The sequence below is a fragment of the Hippocampus zosterae genome, chromosome 16, assembly GCF_025434085.1.
Source record: "Hippocampus zosterae strain Florida chromosome 16, ASM2543408v3, whole genome shotgun sequence".
Classification (NCBI taxonomy): Eukaryota; Metazoa; Chordata; class Actinopteri; order Syngnathiformes; family Syngnathidae; genus Hippocampus; species Hippocampus zosterae.
Genome location: NC_067466.1, coordinates 8787337 through 8807526, shown reverse-complemented (window position 1 = coordinate 8807526; position 20190 = coordinate 8787337). Strand labels below are relative to the sequence as shown.

General features: G+C 42.0%; 1 protein-coding gene across 5 annotated transcripts in view; it reads left to right on the top strand.

The window, feature by feature from the left end:
• ncor1 (nuclear receptor corepressor 1) overlaps positions 1 to 20190 on the top strand; it is a 39645-nt gene that overhangs the window by 901 nt on the left and 18554 nt on the right. For all 5 annotated transcript variants that reach the window (XM_052047706.1, XM_052047705.1, XM_052047704.1 and 2 more), the window contains exons 2-19: positions 2652 to 2839; positions 5588 to 5682; positions 5760 to 5967; positions 6249 to 6431; positions 7425 to 7538; positions 8384 to 8440; positions 8556 to 8608; positions 9008 to 9074; positions 10409 to 10581; positions 11114 to 11204; positions 11448 to 11626; positions 11720 to 11774; positions 11923 to 12024; positions 15761 to 15891; positions 16111 to 16406; positions 18058 to 18123; positions 19363 to 19499; positions 19592 to 19685. In XM_052047706.1, coding sequence (XP_051903666.1) covers positions 2726 to 2839; positions 5588 to 5682; positions 5760 to 5967; positions 6249 to 6431; positions 7425 to 7538; positions 8384 to 8440; positions 8556 to 8608; positions 9008 to 9074; positions 10409 to 10581; positions 11114 to 11204; positions 11448 to 11626; positions 11720 to 11774; positions 11923 to 12024; positions 15761 to 15891; positions 16111 to 16406; positions 18058 to 18123; positions 19363 to 19499; positions 19592 to 19685 — 2215 coding nt within the window. In that variant the 5' untranslated portion in view covers positions 2652 to 2725. The remainder of the gene's footprint in view (positions 1 to 2651; positions 2840 to 5587; positions 5683 to 5759; positions 5968 to 6248; positions 6432 to 7424; positions 7539 to 8383; positions 8441 to 8555; positions 8609 to 9007; positions 9075 to 10408; positions 10582 to 11113; positions 11205 to 11447; positions 11627 to 11719; positions 11775 to 11922; positions 12025 to 15760; positions 15892 to 16110; positions 16407 to 18057; positions 18124 to 19362; positions 19500 to 19591; positions 19686 to 20190) is intronic.

Below are 20190 nucleotides of genomic sequence, written 5' to 3'. Positions count from 1 at the left end.
GAGGTCCTGATCCAGGTGCATCACTGAAACAATCTGTTTTTCCTGTTTTTAACAGTCACTGACTCTGGAACAGTCCATATTCTTGTGAGACATTCTGTTACTTACATTCGTACACTTTTATTGAGAGCATACAAGAGTATTTTGAGAGGGGGTTTCAATTCTAACCCGTGTTTGACTCCACTGTAAAAGTATAACTAGAAGGGCTACACAATTAATTGGTCAAATCAACATTGCAATGTAGTAGACTGAAGTCTTTATGAAGACAAAATATTTAAAAAACCAACTGGATGGGAATTGCTATTTTAAACATCACATCATACAGTAGCTAATATATTTAATCACATATTTTTCGATTCATGTAGACAAACACATGGCTCTATGAAGTAAAACATGCATCACATTTAAGGACTTGAACATAATGTATTGAATATGACCTTTAGACCTGTTGCAAATAGACAGCTGACAGAATTTTGGCATCTTCTGTCCAAAGAGTGTTGCCGAAAACGGCCATCCATCCATTCAATTGCTTTATAACTTGTCCTGTCTTGAGCTGGAGCTCATGCCAGCTGCCTTTGGGTGAATTGTGATGAGCAGACTTTAGTGGCCGCTATCCAGTTGCCGGGCATTACCCTGTAAATTGCCCTCATAAATAAATTACCTGACTTATCCTTTACACGCACACTGACATTTAAAGATGTTGATTAAATGCTTCAGCCACCCGTGGGTGTTCTTAATGATGTGTCCATGAAAAAGTTTCTGTAAAATGTAAATGACAGATTCCTGAAAAATGAAGCGATCGTATAACTTCCTTGTTGACCGCAGTAATGTCTTGTCGAGTCAGAGATGGTTATTTTACTACCACAAAATAAGGTCTTGATTCAGCAGACTATTTGTGTGCTGCCAGCTCTGCAATTGTTGGCTCCTTCAACTGTGGGATCATCTGAGGTCTGCCACAAGATCAGTGATGCCACTAACTATTTGACTAACAAAGGTTTTTTTTAGTCGTCACCAAATAAAGGCCCCTTTACCTGACAGATCTACTTTCTACTCGGATCGTCTTTTGTCTGCATTCTGTATTGCAATGTGTGGAGGTGAATCCTGTCACAAAAAGCTAGGCGATTGAATTCCGCACGGTGTCCGACAGGATAGTCTTTCAAGCATGACAATCAATTCCTTTTTTTGTGCTTCTTCTGGGGCAGCCGTGTAACACCGAAATGATAATGAAATGTCCTAGTTTCCCCTTGTCGTCTGCATCATCACGTCTGACACAGAATGACGTCTAGCGCTGACACAGAATAATTGGGATGCCTCAAACTGGCACAGAGGACTATTTTTGTACTCCTTGGCCATGTCCAACAACTTGGTATGGCTAGATGGGTAAATCTCTTTGAGCGCCCTAACCTCCCGTTTCGATGGAGGAATTCCCAACAACAGTAAAGAGAGATGAAATGATTATTGCTCGTGATTATTTGTCATTGAATCGATAAGGTGCCGCTACTTAATGCATGCTGCTGCAAGGTTTATGGAAGTGGAAAATGTTGTGTCATATAAGCAGGTCTCGAAGTCGTTGAGACTAAAATCAAAAGCCCCACCGCTGGTCGGTCGGCAACTCAGTTTTTGACAGAGCTGATTGACAGATGACAGACTTCTTGAATGGGAAATGGAAATGGGATGTCTCTTACATAGCACTTTCTACCTTTGGTATGCAAAGCACTTTACACAGTTTCCTCCTTTACTTTCTGATGACACAACATCAGGAGCAACTTGTATCTTGTATCTTGCTCAAGGACACTTTGACAAGGCCTGAGATTGAACCCCCAATCTCCGGGTTGGGAGATGACCACTGAGCCATGCTGCCCCCATCCTTGAAGATCAGTTGAAAACTAAATGTGGTCTTCTTCCTGTTTATTTTCTTGGGACCATTAAGAAAAGAGCACCGCCTTTCATTGTTTCCTGTGATGTGTTTTGCTATGCTTGGAATTTTCTGCACGTGAATACAAACAGAACCGGGGGGAAATGGGCATTGTTTGTCAATCCATCAACCGCTTCCAGTCAGAGAAATCGATCTGCAGGTGTGAAAACAACCTACGGGATGCACACACAAAAAGAAAGTTAAAGGGAAGGTCATTTTTTGAATGAAGATCCGGCTAATACTAGACAGCCTGACTGATTTTAATGCTTCATGTACATTTCTGAGAAACAAAATCAATCCAGGTTGATGTCAAATCAAGTTAATTTATTGAAAGGCTGGTTTTGCTCCTGCGCACTGCAGCTGCACACTAACCCAGAGCTTTTTTTTCCCCTTTCCATGTGCCAGTTGCTATCAAAATGCATAAATAGTTGTATTCAATTCAGAAGCCTCACTTGACCATGATCAAAATGCTTACCTTACAAAATAAAAGAATATTTCAGAAGACATGAACAATTCCACTCATCAATTCCAAACTCATTGCGTCAAATGTTGTGTGCATACTTCTCACAGCTAATGTTCTGTAGAATAGGTAATACCACACCACTCAAATTCTACACTTACAATTTCCTCAACCATACTTTCATTAGCCTACTCTTACTTCACACCAGAATGCATTATTCTCCTCGTAAAGATATATTGACGTAAACATTTAAATGTGACCTTTGCTATCTGGCCATAGGTGGTTTGTATCCTGGAACATGGTGTAGCTCAGCCAACAGTGAAGCAGCAGCGGCCCACTTGCACTGAGTCAGGATGTCCAGTAGCTCCGGGAGCTACCCCCCGAGCCAGGGGAGCTTCAGCAGTGAGCAGAGCCGTTACCCATCCCATTCTGTCCAGTACACCTTCAGCGGCACGCGGCACCAACAAGTAAGACTTTGCATCTATTGGTTCGCCCATAAATGATTTGTATCTAAATAAAATTGGGAGATGCTTTTTATTTTGGTCCTACACAATCTGTATTTATTAAATTTGATTTACAGTGGAACCTTTGAAGTAGAATGACCGCACGATGCCGGGGACAGGGTTTGCATTCACGTTTTAAACATTTTTTTGGGATCATGCAATTTATCTTAATAATTTTCTATTGATATCGACCACGTCATCAGGATATCGGGATACATACTTGGCGTACAATTGGCCGGGACAACGAAACATGATCATCGACACTTAACTCATTCAGTACCAGCCAATTCTGGACCAAGTCTGAAAAGACGTTTAAATACCTCTTTGGGAGTGAATTAGTTAATAATATGTGCGCCGATATAATTTCCTTCACTTGTGTTCAGACATTCTGATAAAGCACCGAAGCAACTTCCTTTGATCGGTTATAAGCGCAATGGCGAGGTGACTAGCAGACAGCATGAACGCTGGACAACGCCGCAATTGCTGGTCAGGGGTGGCTTCGGCCGAGAGCAATCTTCGTGTGTGACAACGAATCACCTTGCGTTTCCATCTTTTTTGGTCACCTCTTTCTTTGCTGCTGCTATCAACCATATCCAAATGTGCCAACAAAACTTTTTATATGAACAGTATATGAAAATTCAAAATGCAACTACGGCTCCGATTTGAATTCTTTGAAAAAACTTTTTTGGTACGCGCCGCACACATCCGCTGCGCGCCGAAAGCGAGAGAGCAGTGCACAGTTTCTCACGGGTTCAGCTTAGGAGGGCACATTGCTTATGTTTGATACCAACATGAGACCAAACAAATATGTGGAGCTAGGTTCATGGTGAGTTTGAATCTCTGTGTTTGAACGTCGACATTAATGGGAGCTGTATGATTGAGGGTAAGAGAGCAAACGCGCAATGTCCCATCAATGTTGTCCCCGTGGTTACTGGGTCTGTTTTGGGAAGGTGTGAAAAGAAGTACTACATTTTATTTTATTAGGTGAAATCCATTGGGATTATTATAGGATTATTATTACTATTATTAGGGATATTACATAGCGAATAGAGATGTTGCTGCTTTTGAATACGTGACATTTATATCCAGCACTCTGCTATTAACTTTAACCAAAGTGAGAACTGGACATGTGTCCCAGCTACTTTTGGAGGCCCGATTTCCGAGAAGCTTACTTCCACAGAAAGTTTCAGCAGTTCATTTCTGGGCATTTTCATTTGTTTGCACAGATCTGGAACAAAACTGGAGTTTTGTCATAATTCTTGTAACTGCGTTTGCTTGTTCAGGTTTTTGTGGAGGTCATGGCATGCTGATAACTGTTATGTGTTCTTTTCAGTTATTTTTTTTTTCCCTGTTAAACTTGGTGAATACAATACAATCGAAGATTGGAATGAAGATCTTCTGGCTTTGCTCCTTTTTGTTGTTAAAAATATCGTTTAAGAATAATGTCTTTTTTGACATAACAGATTTCTCATGTTTTATTCTCATGTTTTCTCCCATCTGAGTCAGACGTGTGTTGTAATTGCTTCAAACATTTTTGGAAAATGTGGTTCATGAAATTCAGCCCAGCCTTTACTGTTTTGATTTCCTTTTGTAATTGTTGTCCTCCACAAAATGATGAAATAAGCTTGCCTTTGGCCCAAGTCCGCTGTGACCACATCCGCTACATCCGTATAGCTTGATTATAATCAGTCTCTGATCTTTTTAATCTCTTGAGCAACGATTGCCCTCCAGATTATTGTCTGTCCTATGGAATAACCTGGTTGCAGTAAAAGATATCTGACCCAACATGGACAAGACATGCACAAGTTATTTTTCTTCAGTTATCCATCCATCTATTAGTCCATTCTCTATCGCTTATCCTGTTCATGGTCGCAACATGAGCTGTGTGTTTGAGCTGACATGAATTCAAGAGTGGAAGATACGGATTGTCCTAACTGACTTTGGGTGAGGGGCAGGTACATTGCAGACTTAATCACCAGTCAATCAAAGGTTCTTGTTGATGCTGCCGGTGCCAGCGTGGATCTTGGTCATATCCATTAACCCTGATCAGCAAAACCACATCACCTGCATTTGCACGAGCCAAACCAAAATATCCGTTGGGATTAATAAGTTTCTGTATCGATTACTCGTTTCAATGTACAATAAGTCTATTGCAAGCTATATTGCGTCGGAACATGGAAGTATGATGAAGTCATATCCGCTGTTGGCTCGTTCGCAGTTTCAATAGTTGCCTATTTCCGCATCCATTAACACTGAAATCATTATTTATGAGGGGGCTTTCCAATAATTTGCGTTCAAACTTAGCTCGGAACAGACACGCGCACATATTCAGCATGACGTCACTGATCCACTGGTGAAAGGACACTTTGATCCTCTTTCATCCATAACGGCTTCAAACAACAAAGTGGATGCAGAAAAAGTGGTTAAGATTGCATGACTGTCTGTGTCTTATGGGTTGTGTTGTATTATTTTGCCATTTTATGTTAGCTGTGCAGTTGATGGTGGCACGGGTACCCGCAGCGGCTCCTCTCTCTCTCCTGTGGTTGAGAGGAAATAAATTTCATCTATGTTGCACATAGAGCATATTTGACAATAAAGTTGACTTGAGTTGATAACATGGTCTGACCCAATGTCATAGAAGTTGGTTTCAAATGTCGCAACGGCAATGCATGTCAAAATGTCGTTTGTGATGTCCCCGTGTGTTGCTTTCAGGATTTTACCGTCCCAGATTATCGTACTCACTTGCAGGATCCGCAGGGTCGAAGACGACCATCTTTACTCTCTGAATTCCACCCTGGGACTGAAAGGTAGTGATTCTCCTCATCTGTGTAGTATCCGGTATTCATGCCCCAAGTTAATGCATTTTTTTTCTTCTGTTCTGCAGGCCTCCAGAGAGACGGCATGGATACGAACAGCAGTTCCACTCCATCACTACCCAGGCTGAACATGAGGCACTGGAGACTAAGCGCCCACGCATGGAGTCTATTTCTGAGGCTCACATCACCCGCACCTCTTCTTCTGCTGGGGGTATTCTCTTGCCCATGCACCACACACTACAGGATAGCCTCAGAGCCACCGTGGAGGTGAAAAAGGTAAACCCTCTTGCCATTTATCAAACTTGATGAACTCTCTCTCATGTTCACTGCGAGGATTTTATTTTTTATTTTTTGCTGTTGTCAAGAGTTGTGCAACAGCAATTTTCAGTTCAATGCTAAAGAAGTTAAAGCACACTATTATGATGAGCATTACTTGTGTTATTTCATTCAATTTCTTCGTCTATTATAATTCTGCAATTGCCTTGAACATCTGTGTTCTACAATATCTTTAAGAAGTTCATCTATTTATCCCCCCATGCCCCACCACCACCCCTCAGGAGTCACCGTACAGTGTGAAAGTGGAATGCCCTTCTCCAGGAGGACCTGCATTACATCTTGGGGAAGAACATGACACGTCTCCTTCCAAGCTATCTAAGGAGGAGCTGATTCAGAGTATGGACCGCGTGGATCGAGAGATTGCTAAAGTGGAGCAGCAGATTTTCAAGCTGAAGAAAAAGCAAGTTAGTCGGCTTCATTCTCTTAACTTGCAACAGAAATCGTTTTTGTGTTTTCGTGAATAAGAAAGGATAAGAGTTTAATACGGCTGGGAAATCAAACATTGGTACATGGTATCGAGGTCACCTACCAAGGGATTCAAGCAACCTTTTGAAAAGGGAGCTTGGATCATATGCCACAACATTACAGTTTGTAGGCTTCTCCAAATTAATTCAGATCACATCTTGAAAGTTTTGTCCTGATTGTATCAATATATATTTTACGTTCCCTGTCATGGTTTAAGCGCTAAAATAGTTTCAGGGGGAAAAAAAATCCAGATGGAATTTGTCATTTGTATTATGATCTGCACATCATTATTACGTTGGAGTGTTGAGGGCCAATTCTCTATAACCAATAGTATATTCATTTAACAAGGAGAATACGCATAAATAACTTCAGTTATTTACTTTTAGTTACTGGCGGGACTTTTATATTATCTAATCATCCTGTTAGTTTTGAATCAGTTTTTCTCTGTATAGTCCCGCTATCTTTTTTGGAATTCTCCCTCATTTGATAAGAATGTAAGACGGGCTTTGCTGGGAGTGAATACATTCAAGTATGAATTCCCGCAAGACTTTCAGGGATGTATTTGGTCGGGGCATTTCAGGAACTGCTAATCTCAACTGTGTAACCTGGCCGTGTACATAACCTTTAGCTTGTAAACATTGACCAATCAAACATTCATCAGTTCAACTTGTCTCGCACCATCAACATGACCTCAGCACCTGACCCTTGAGTCTTTGTATTTTATACATGAACAGGCATGTTGAGAGCAATCCGATTATGCCAGCATGTTTTGCTCTTCTCAGAGGTTCAGATCACATCACTGCAGGATGGATGGAAAATCAAACCACATTTGAGTCCAGAAATAGATAAAAGGACCCTGCCTGTATCAGTCTTGTTGTATTTTGTGAATTTTTCTTAACTTGATGTTTTATATTGTCGCTGTTGTCTCCTAGCAACAACTGGAGGAGGAAGCTGCAAAACCCGTGGAGCCAGAAAAGCCAGTGACCCCTCCCCCAGTGGAACACAAGCATCGCAGCATAGTCCAAATCATCTACGATGAGAACAGGGTGAGGTGTCTGTTTTGAATACCATGACGTATTAGCAACTACCCTTCACGGGGTTAACCTTTGTGAACTGACCCTCTGGCAAATTGAGCAGACCAGCACACCTTTTGCATTTCATCGACAATCGTTCTGATATTGTCGAGAAAAATCATTTTCATGTTCATTTATGCCAGTTAGCTTTTGTTAGTTATTAGGATGTGTGAAATAAAATGCACTGACAGGCTTTGCTTTGTGTTTGAGCTGAACAAGGGGAAAGGTTACTATAGTTCATGTCTGTCACGGGGAGCTGCTGCAAGACACGCCTTTCTTCCCTGTCAACAGTTAACCCTTTGGACTGACCCAGTTTAGTCATAAGCATGTTTTACTGTCCCAGATTTCAACTGAGTTAACGTTTTAAGTCTTTATTTTTACAGATCACAAATTGTGTTTCAAAATAGATTAAAAAAAGGCCATATTTGACTTGTCTGCCTGTTGCCTTAACTTCACTTACCTCCATGCCGCAGTGAAACCTCGTTTATCACTGACCCACAAGTGACGGGGGCTAATCAGTTTTAGAGAAAGACCCTATTTAAAAAAATAAATATTTTTTAAGAACAGTTTACCCTTCTCATAAGCCTGAAAAAGATTTAAACTGATTTAAATGCATTTTTGAAGTATTTCTTTGCACTTGGGAAACCACTCTCGCAATAGGACTCCTTTATTTCGCTTTTTTGGGAGGAAAAATACAAATGGATTGCTTTAACATCTCTAATACAGTGTGAATTCACTGTAGTTTTGTTTAACTGACCATTTATCCTCATGTAATGTTGGTAACTTGGTATTATTATCCGATGTTTCAATTTTTCTAGAAAAAAGCTGAAGAGGCCCATAAAATACTGGAAGGTCTTGGTCCCAAGGTTGAACTGGTATGGCCCTGAATGATTTATATCACACTTTTGTAATTCCTAGCTAGTCAGTCATTTAGAAATTACCTTATGCGAATATTTAATGATGGGTTTCTCTTCTGTTTGCACCGCCTAGCCCCTGTACAATCAACCATCAGACACAAAAGTTTACCATGACAACATTAAAACGTGAGTACATCACAAAACTCTGGGTCTTCATGATTGCAGAAGAAATACAGTGCAGGAAATATCTCAGATGACGAATGTTTTAAGATCAATGTGATAAAACCCACGTGACCCTGTGCAATCGAATTTGTCCCGTCACCTGATTAATTTTGCTCATCGGGATAGTAAAGGAAAGTAAAAAACTGCGTGTGGTTATAAGCCATGTATGATTTTTTTCAAAAAAAGAGGGGGGGAAATGCCCACATTGTTGGCTGTTGACAATTTTCAATCTAATCTTCTCAAGAGAGTTTTAATGAGCAAACCTACTAACTAAAGAAAAATATATATTTTTAAATTTTGCCTTCTTTGTAAAAATAACTTTGTGTCAACACAATTAAAAATAATGAATGTGTTTTTCTATAGAAATCAGGTCATGAGGAAGAAGCTGATTCTCTTTTTTAAGAGAAGGAACCATGCTCGTAAACAAAGGGTAAGTGGTTCTGCTTTTGTTGAGCATTTTGGAAAGTCCAGGGGTTACGTACCCTCTGATATTATTTTCGCAAATAGGTTTTGCGTCACAAATCCAGACTTTTTGAAAGCAGAATTTAGTTGGATGACTCTGGCACACATTAAAGAGCAATGAGGTCAACAAAAATGACACAGTCGTTGATGCTTGTGCTCCAACTTGTTCTATTAGTGTTTCCAAAAATGTATGGCCATGGTCTATATTCTTTATCCTCTTTGCGGTTATAGAAGTCCTAGCTAAAGCCAATCCCAGTTGATTTAAGGCAAAATGTGAGCTACTTGAGGATTCTTACATTTTAATTTGTTATGCTGTCAGTTTCAAACCAAATGCTTGGACGTATTCATTTCATGGTTAAGATGCCAGTAAACGGAACCCCCACGCCCAAAAAATGGTTTTATACGAAGGAATGCACTCCAACTGTCGCTGTTATCAGAAACCCCATCATACTTTTCTCTACAGCTGCACTCAAATGTTCAGTGAATATCACCCTTTTTCAAGCCGTTGGCTGTCTGACAGCCTTTTGGAGTCTGAACAATTGTAGGGAGCTTGTGGCCTCATGCCAAGAGGAAAGAAAGAGAGAATTGTTTGTTTCTTTTTCTTGTGTGGAAATGTGGATGCATTGTCCTCCCAATCCAAATATCTTCCCATATCGCCAATTTAACTGTTAAGTCCCTGGAAATAAGATTTCAGTGTTATTTTTTTTCATTGGATGTAAAAGGGGATAATTAGTATGATAATTTACACGTTATTTTGTCACGGCACAGAGAACTCGTACATGATGATAAAGAAGATTGACTGCAATCACACAGGAATGGTCACTTGAAATAGATTTCTCGTGTCGGATGAAAAAAATGGCTTGTATAGAAAAGAGCACCACAAAGCCTCAACGTTGCCTCAGCATGTTGCTAACTTAAGTTTTCCTCAGTCGTATGTTTAAGAGCCAGTCTTGGTCGTCATTGTGATCACTTCACAGATAACCATATTGATGGCAATCCACTCACATCTGTGAATTTTCTGAAGGTTTTCCTTTTGGTTTTTTTTGGTCTTGTTATTCATTGCAGCCTTGTTGCGACGTTGCTTGAACTGTAGTATTTAAGATAACAGGGTTGCCCGTATTCTCTTTCTGTCATTTTGCCTTCTCAATAATTTTAGCAGTGTACTCGTTAAAATTAAACCTCAGCATTACTTTAAAGCAGACCAAAAATGTTTACCCTGCACTTGGTTTGGCTCATTCCATTATCTGACAACCCAAAGGCCTGAGGCTCAGTCTTTGTTTAGTTCTGATGCTGTCTACTCAGGAACAGAAGATCTGCCAACGATATGACCAGCTGATGGAAGCTTGGGAGAAAAAGGTGGAGCGCATGGAAAACAACCCCAGGCGCAAAGCCAAGGAAAGCAGAACACGGGAGTACTACGAAAGGCAATTCCCTGAGATCCGGAAGCAGAGAGAGCAGCAGGAGCGTTTCCAGAGGTGAAAAGCTCGATATACACTGGATGTAACCTTTAACACAACACAGTTGCTGCAGCACAGTATTCATTTTTGCCCAAGGAACTATCTGGGACATTGCACCCTTTTGCCTCCTGACTTTCCATCTCTACAGTGAATTGTTAGTTTTCACAAGAAATGGGGTGGAGTTGTTTTCATACTGACTGAAGCACATAAGTGGCTTTGGGAATACAAATGAATGCGCTCCTATAAATTTGATTGGCTTAATGGTTGCTACGTCCCACACACTTGAATAAAACAATCTCCCCTGTGTGGTTCAATAAAAGATGACATGCAGCACCAAGCTCAACTAAAGCAATAATAGAACAGGCATGAAATTAGATTCTGTCGAGCAGTCCTCTGATGTCACCTTCTTGGAAGGTCTTAATCAGAACCAGATGGGAGTTTCCTCCTTTGACGATGATCGGCTTTCATGCTGTGTAAAATCAACAAGTGATCTACAAGAAACAAAGATACAATTGTAATTTCACACATTACATGCCTCTGCTTTTACTAGGGTTGGCCAGAGAGGAACGGGTCTCTCCGCAACGATCGCTCGAAGCGAGCATGAGATTTCTGAAATTATTGATGGTCTTTCGGAACAGGAGGTGGGTAAAAATCCAAATTAAAAAACATCTTGAGCATTAGTGTATGGCGCCGACAATTGTGAAGAAAAAAACAAGTCACATTTCATGAGCTGTATCTTTTTTTATGCATGTAGTATGTATGCATACTGTTGGTTAAAATCCACCGATGATCCGAACCGCTTTTCCTCACGAGGTGGCTTTGTATTGATCTTCATTTTTTTTGGAACCGATAAAGACTTACCACGACATGTCCATGTGTCACAGAACAACGAAAAACAGATGAGACAGCTATCAGTCATCCCTCCCATGATGTATGACTCCGAGCAGAGGCGAGTGAAGTTCATCAACATGAATGGCTTGATGGATGACGCCATGAAGGTGTACAAAGCCCGACAGTTCATGAATGTTTGGACCGAACATGAAAAGGAGATCTTTAAAGACAAGTGGGTTTTTATGGTCTTATTATAAGATGTCATGGATAGTACCTGTATTAAGTACAGTCCACTTTACAATGACACAACGCCATCTCTTGGCAGGTTTGTCCAGCATCCTAAGAACTTTGGCCTGATTGCTTCCTATCTAGAAAGAAAGGTGAATCAGACAGTTGTTTGATTGATATGTGCAATAATGTTATTTATTTTAACGAAGAGACAAAGGAGTCCAAGCCCATGCTTGAATAATTCCATTGCTTGTATCGGTATCGTGTGTTCACGTGGACATGCTTTCCGTCGATTTTCAGTGTGTTGCTGACTGTGTCCTGTACTACTACTTGACCAAGAAGAACAACAACTACAAGACGCTGGTGAGACGCAACTATGGCAGACGGAGGGGAAGGAACCAGGTACTCCTGCAAATGTGTTCAATATTTGCCTATGGTGTAGCTGACTGATCTATGGCAGCATGAAAAGGAAGATCAACATTGAACCAATATTACAGGTGCCAAGTGTCATTGTTTTAGTTTTACTTGATTGAAATTCGAAATGTAAGCGTTGTAAATAGGAGTGTGCATTTCTGATAAAAGGCAGTTGGACACGTATCTCGCGTGATATGACACGTGATATGATTTTAGTGATACATTTTTGAGTGAAACGATTCGATTCGGTTCGAGTCAGTGAGATTACGATTCGTTTCATCAGCAACATCAAACCGAGCTGTTATAAAAAGATGGTTATGTATCTTGGTACATGGAGTGCCATCCGTTTCAATTCAGTTTGGTTCAATCCAAATTGGATTTTCCGATTCCAATCGGTTTTCATTAGACCCCTTATCGTAAAGGTCAACTGTCACTAATATTGATCGGGTTTATTTGAGTGTTTAGCTCGGTTACAATCTCACTCAGCCACCATCGCATATTGTACTTATTTTTTCAACACAATATTTGACACAGCTTTTGTGAGCATTATTTTTTGGAATGTGGCGATCCATTGACAAGTTTTGTACAAATCAATGCAATTTACAATGAGAGGTGTAACTCTATGCTTCAAAAGTTGTATTTTTAAGCATGGCACATGGTACTTTTGTAGTCCTAATGTTACAATGACATAGTTTGAAAGTGGATTTTAAACTTGCGTCCTTATGCTACCTACTGTCCCTGCGGAAAAAAGTCCAAAGTGAGATTATTTTTTCATTTGCCACAAACACCACAACCCATGTCCATGGTCTTTCGTTCGAGAATGTTTTTCCCCGCCAAAATTTAGTGTAAAAACTGTCCCGTGTCTTTGAACACAGATTATTGCAAAGCATTCCCTCCTCCAACGCGTTCTTTTTCTTATTATAATAATTTTCACTATTTGTCAAATAATCCTTTAACTCATTCACTCCCGAAGACGTTTGTAAACGTCTTTTCAGACTTGGTCCAAAATTGGCTGGTACTGAATGAGTTAATAACAACTAATATAACAGCATTGCTAATGTCTTGCAGACAGTCCCGCTAAGTTGCAGGGAGTTCAAGTTAAATTAGACTGAGAACACTCGTATTTTCAAAGGGAAGGAAGAGTGAAAAAGCAAGCGCTGTAGAAAACAGGAAGAACAACTGGAATTTAGGGGGAGGAACCTCACGCAACAGAGTCAGTGCTGGCTGCGAATCTACCGAGGGCTTCTCGCTCTGGTTTTCCATTTCCTCGTCTCCACAGTTCTTATGACAGACAAAGCCCTTAAACCCGCCCCCTCTGAACAAACCGCTCACTTGGTACAGCCCAGCCATCTGACAGGCCCCGAAACTCACCATGTTGCTTCGAGTGCCAGTCAAAGAAGACTGGTGACAGGGATTTCCTTGAATGACCCTGCTTAGATGAGTGCATTCATGTGAGCTGGACGATTCTTTCGGCTGCTTAAGTGGCCCCGCTGAAACACTTTCCCGGACTACGTGCAACAGTGCCTTGGCCCGGCAGCCCTTCTTTGGTGCTGTCCTGCCCCTCTCTCACAGATATGGGAGCGCTACAGGGTAGAGACACATTTACAGCACCCGTAAGATGTGGCTCTCAGCAGAGAAAAGAGCTTTTTATGGTCAACCAATGAGCTTGCAGGTATGTTTACTAGCTTTGAAACCACCTTAACACTAGATTTCCTATCTCCTGAGTCTTGTTCTTTTGGCTGTTTTATTTTGCGAGAGCAAATGAGAGCAGGCATCTTGAAACTGCATCGCAGCTATTTTTAGACGGGCTTTCTAGGAAATCCGCAGACAGGGCCCGTCATGAAATGTTGGCATGTCTGCTCATGTTGCGCGATGAGTTTGGAGAAGACCATTTTCTGAGTTGTTGCAGCATTGTATACTCCCCGAGTGAAAGTTATAATATTCCATTGCGGAGATCACTTTGTGGTATTCGTAGTCCGCATGCCGGAAGCAGACCCAAGCCACACCCCCAGTGTGTCTATACGCAAAAGCTGCATATTTCTGTGTGACGGTGATGAATGTCTTATTTTGATTCAGCAGAAAACGATGCTTTCATTGTGGACTACAGAAAAATGATATTCGCTGTTGTTGATAACTTTCTTCACAGTGCGGCTACCGTCTCGTGATTTAGAATGTTTTTAACACACACCATTTCTGGAAAGCAGTCATTTCATTTTCAGCGGTTATACACGCAATCTGCTACTTTTAGCATTTTGGTAGTTGCGAGAAGCGTTGTTCGCTTGGAAAGGAAAGACTGTCATGACATGCTTTACAAAAGGAAACAAGACTTGTGAATCAGCAAATCTGAAAGCCATTCCGTCTTGCCAAGGAAGGTCTTCATTTAAAAATACCGAATCACCGCAGAGTCTCATTTTGTCAAAACATCTGTCTCGAGGCCCTTTACAAAATGTTGGAGACCAAGCAGGAATGCCACAGTTCTCAAATCGCCCCCAAAGCAAACACTTGAGCGCTCGATGCGCCAACCACAACAGCATCCCGCTGAAGAACAAGTTTGGTCTCGGGTCTTGAAACCGATTGCAAAATATTTCGGAATGGTCAAGCGCCAAAACATACAAGCTGTTATTGACAGGAAATGAGTACAGAGGTAACATCATAGTCCCAAATTGGATGCTGGCCTCCCCGCATACATTAACCTAGATTCTCAACTTGGACTCTGCAGTTTTCCTTGAATAATAAGAACTCGGCATCTGTATTGTTGTGATGCAAAACCCAAACACTGATTGATTATCTGAATCTATGCTCTGTGATTTCAATTCTACAAGTGCTGAACATATCAACCCAAATTTGACAGATGCGTCAAGACTCCTAAACGTGGTTGAGTCAGTACAATAATGATTTTTGATGAATAGTCGCTCAACAGATGAAGACAATGCAGATAATCCCCCGACAGGCATTGTTTTTGTTTTCATGTGCTATAACGGTTAAGACAAGCACATTATTTGGCCCCCATCTGGTAGATATTTGGGATATTTTGCTTGGCTTGTTTGAGGAGTATGCAAAGTAACACGAGGGGGTAAGAGGAGTCTCAAACTTGCTCACATGAATGTTGTAAACTGCTTTTAATTACGATTGAGGATATTGGATTATTTGTACTTCCTGTCCCCCTTTTTTGTGGAAGACTTGATGCGTGTCACTGCCCGCCAACATTTCGTGGCTGCGCACACTTCCGTGAAACCGTGTCAGTCGACAAGCCCGTCAAATGTTCAAGACAGCCCTTTAAGAGAGCATCCCTGTTGTAATGGAAACACAAATCCCTGCCGTGCTTGTATGACGCACAAACAACTCGGCAACCAGCATTGTAGCATTGGGGGGGGGGGGACACTAGCGCAGGCATAAAAACCCTAATGAGATGGAAAGAGAATAATAAATCCGAAACTTTTTTGAATAATTTATGCCATCCACTGAAGAGCATGAAGGTATCGACAGCAGAAGTGTTGTCAGACTGGTGGTATTGTTTTAAGCTGTTCTTGTTTGCAAAGACAGAAAATGACAATATGTAGTGGTAATGAGATGAATTCATTCTGAGCAACGGATTCATTTTTAGATGGCAGACTATTATCCTCGGCAAATCCTTTTTGTACACCTCTAGTAACCAAATAAACGCACGATCCGTAATGCCGAAATGCTGCAAATTAACCCGCTTTCCTTTTGTTTCTGTTTGCAGCAAATCACACGCCCCGCACAAGAAGAGAAGTCCGAAGATAAAAACGAAGAGGACAAATCGGAGAAGCTAGAGAAAAAAGAAGATGAGGAAAAGAAGGACGAGGAAGAGAAAGACGAAAAGGAGGAATCCAGGTGACTTGTGAAAATAGTGCATTTGTCCCTGCGTCAATTTAGGCACAAGGTATCACTACCTACCATTAGTTTTATTGTCCTCTGATCCTCTAATATACATGTGCCGTAGGATTGAGCGTTACAGTGCAGGGCCTGTATTTGCAGAGTCAACTGTGGATAGATGTTTTTTTTTTTCCCAAGAAGTCTCTAAAACAGTTTTTTCCTTCTTGAAAACCACAGGGACATTGGCAAGGACAAAGACAAGTGTGACGGTGGGGAGGACGAAGACGGAAAGGAGCAAAACACGCCGCGTGGCAGGAAGACCGCCAACAGCCAGGGCCGACGCAAGGGAAGGATCACCACTCGCTCCATGGCCAACGAGGCCGCCACCATGGCGGCGGAGGAAGCACCTCCCCCTGCTTCTTCAGAGGCCGCCGCGCCAGATCCTCCGCAGCTCCCTAAATCTGATACAGCTCAGAAGTCCATAAAGGAACCGATGAAACCGCCTACTCCGGGAGCTTCGCTGGATGCAAAAGGTGAACCCAAAATCAGCACACCGTAAAAGGCCAGAAATACTGAATAATCATACTGCACCGAGATCTTTCGATAACACCATTGGGTGTTTATGTTGAGATGACAGTCACGCATAGCTAAAATGATGCCAAGCAGACGTTAATAGGCAGAAAATTAGGTCGCTGTCCTTGTCTTTAAGTAAACAGACACGCTGAATATCCCTCAGTGTTGTCTATCCATCACCATGGCAGTGTGCTGCTCCAACGGTTGTTATGGTACTCGGTCACACATCTTCAATTTCACCCTCACAAGCGCCGTCACTCCAATGGTGACCGCTTCGGTTCTCAGGTATCCAAGCCCCTTATCTGTTAATCTTGTTTCGGCGCTAATCTGTATCATCTGTCCCATGTTTGCGAAGTACATCTCTTGACGCCTGCTCCCTCCCTCCAATGTCTGTCGAGCTCTACATCAGCTCATACAATGTTATGCAAGGTCTGTCCTTTCATGTGATTAATTAACGCGCTAGTGTGGCCTCCCGTCCCTTGAACCCTCTGACCTCTGGCCGTGTTCCGCGCGTGAAATACCTTTGACTGTAATCTCTCTCAGTGATTACACTGGGGCTTTTGTGTGTTGCTTTCTTCCTCTGCAACCACGTTGCTGCTAAAAGGGAAGCTATGGGCCAGACAAGGTCAAGAGGAGATTTTTGTGGGGGGGCACGTCGGTTCATCTCATTATTTGAAGTTGTAATGGAAAGTGGAGGGTGCACAAGAGGGTGAGCACTTGTCCTGAGGTGAGACTATATGCTGTCGGCAGAAACCTCTGCGGCCAATGACCACCCAGAAGAGCCTGTCACGAGGAGAACATGTGATTTTCGCCGCTGCAGGTCAAAGCAAAGTTGAATAGACTAGCATGTGATTCGTATAACTCAGTGCAGGGTGGAGAGACGTTGGTTGGAGACATCCGTACGATAATTGCCCCCCCCCCCCCCGCCCCCATTTTTGGGGAGGGGGCAAGCGCACTGTAAATGCCAAGGGTTTATCCGCGTCTATATCGGTCCAAATGTTTACACAGTTTCAATCCACACGACAGACGAGACTGAGCCAGAGTTCACTTCAATGTTAGGAGCTCACTTCTGTGAATTTTGTGTGCGCGCGTGCGCAGGCGTGTCGTCGGTGGCGTGACAAACTATGCAGCCATGTCAAGGCAAGTGGGAGTGTGTATCAGTCCGTGTGTGTTTGTATGACACACAAGGGTTGGGACGGCATGGCTGTTCTGTCTTTTAGCCTCCATCCAAGGCCATTTCCATTCTACTTTCTGGCACTACGTCATCTCACCTAAGGACCTCCCCTTGTGGATTATAGCGGATGACGGCTGTTTTTTTTTTCTTTCACTTGGGGGTGGGGTGGGGGTGAGGGTGTACGAGGTGGGGAATGACCTAGAGCGACAGTGGGAGTGAGAGGGAGTAGCTCTCAGCAGCTTGTGAATGTAAACAGATTATTAGATTAGAGGCCATGAGAAGAAGCCGGCTGGAAAGAGGACAGCCTCTCTGTCTGCTTCTCTCTCTCTCTCTCTCTCGCTCTCTCGCGTGCGCTCTCGCTCCCTTACACCAATACTCTCCCCTCCATTTCTCTTGTCAGTGCTAATGGGGCTGGGTCTCTTTGCCTTCTGATTTAGCTGGCGCTGGCGAAACTGGAGAAACTTCTCGCTGGACCGAGGAGGAGATGGAGGTCGCCAAAAAAGGTAACGCTTTGATTATTTACGTTCTTTAGCTCTCTTGACTTTCTTTCTGTGACCGTTGCTATTCCTTGTTTTTTCCACTCCCCCTCACGATTCTGTGAAGGTACCTTGCCCTACCCATTTCAAACACTCCGGCAAGAAAGAACGTGATCATGAACCCAGAAAAGAATGAATGTGCATGTTCAATACGCCAGGAATGGTTGCAGGGTGTCTCATTTATTTCCGAATTTCATTTAGCTGGACTGCTTAGCTGGCGTCCTAGAAATTATCAATTTTAATCTAGAATACTATTGGAATTGCTCACTTGCTCAGAATAGACAAATTATAAAAGAAGTCATATGCTATGCGTTCAAATGCATTCCTGTTCTTTTAGTCCAAATTTTCTAACGGAACCGGTAGATTTATAGATAATTTGCATGAATTGAAGTGTGAAGTCTTACCAGTATTCAGGTTTGTGTTTCAGACACGCATGTGAACTCGAGTGCATCGACTAAAGAGGCCTGTTAACCTTTGCTCATTGTACAATTAAGAGGGTTTTGAAATCACATGCTATATGTTCTCGGTTTTCCACCTTGCATTGCAAGTAAAAGTTGTAATCTGCTGCACTATTTCAGCACAGGCTTTGCAAGTTACATGAACAATTTCCTGGGAGGAAAGAAACTTGTCTCGAGAAAGGAGAACCTGACAAGAAGTTTTTTTTTTTCATAATTTCAATCGATCAATCAAATTGAATGATAGAATGATTGTTTGAAACAAAGCATTCTGTCTAGGGATGTCCCGATGACATATTTTTTCCGACTGATGATTTTTATAGACAGTTGAATGGACTTGATTTTCAGGATCTGTTGATTCACTTTTGCAATGCATTGAGAAAAAAAAAAGTGTGCAAATTGTCACAATTGTATTTTTTTCCCATTTCAATTCAGGCATTCCAACATTATGTTATGTTATGTTTTTATTTGTGCAGAAATGGTTGAACCCAAACCAAACATGTTGTTGTACTTAAGGATTATTTTGCTGCACAGCCGTTTTTAGTAGTTTAGCTAAGAGTGATGCAAGAATTCATTTTTAAATCGAATGCAGTACAGGATCTATACAATCTATACCACAAATTTCTTGTCGTACAGATCCGGCTTTCAACTTTAAAAATATTTAGGTCAGACATGTCAGTCTTTTAAGACATTGGTGATAACAACCACACTGCGTTTTGTGGTAAAATGGCTCTCGTTTTTTTTCCATCAGGTTTAGTTGAGCACGGGCGAAATTGGACGGCCATCGCCAAAATGGTGGGCACCAAAAGTGAGGCACAGTGCAAAAACTTCTATTTCAATTACAAGCGACGACACAATCTGGACAACCTGCTGCAGCAACATAAGCAGGTAAGACATTTGGCGTCGCCCGACGTGGAATGCCATTTAAATTGCCGTGTACAAATACGAGGAGTGACTTTTTGTCTTTCTCTGCCACGCAGGACACGCGACGGGCTCGTGGCGAAAGGTCTCAAGGTGAAGGTCTAACCACAGCGTCGCCCGAGGATGATGACGACAATGCAGATGACAGTGAAGGTTAGAGCAACAGATGATACAAAGCACGTGCTCGCTTTTAACCCGCCACGCTTTGACACCTTGGTTTAGACTTTTATGACTGATTATCTCAGCTAGTCCGAGGGCTCATAGGAACAAGGACATAAAGTGTTTGAATTTGTCCTTGTATTGTGAACCCGCATCATTTCAAATTGCTAAGGATAGAGGAATAAAAGACGAAGCCTGGCGTAGAGCTCGGAAGACCCGATGCAACTTGTTTGCTGATTTGGCACATCGAGACCCAATTTGAATGAATGCCCGTGTAATGAATGCGCCACGGGTTTTAATGAGAGAAAGAATGATAAGAGGCTAGGGGAAGATAAAAGATACCACTTGTAGTAGTGGCGCCTGTTGCATAACCTTTATTGCCTGTAAAGAACCAAGAAATCCCGCTGCTTGAACACAGTGTGCTGGGGCCACATGTTTGATTCAACAGGTCTGACATCCTTTTGTTGTTGTGTTCACAAGATGCTCATAGAGTGAGACC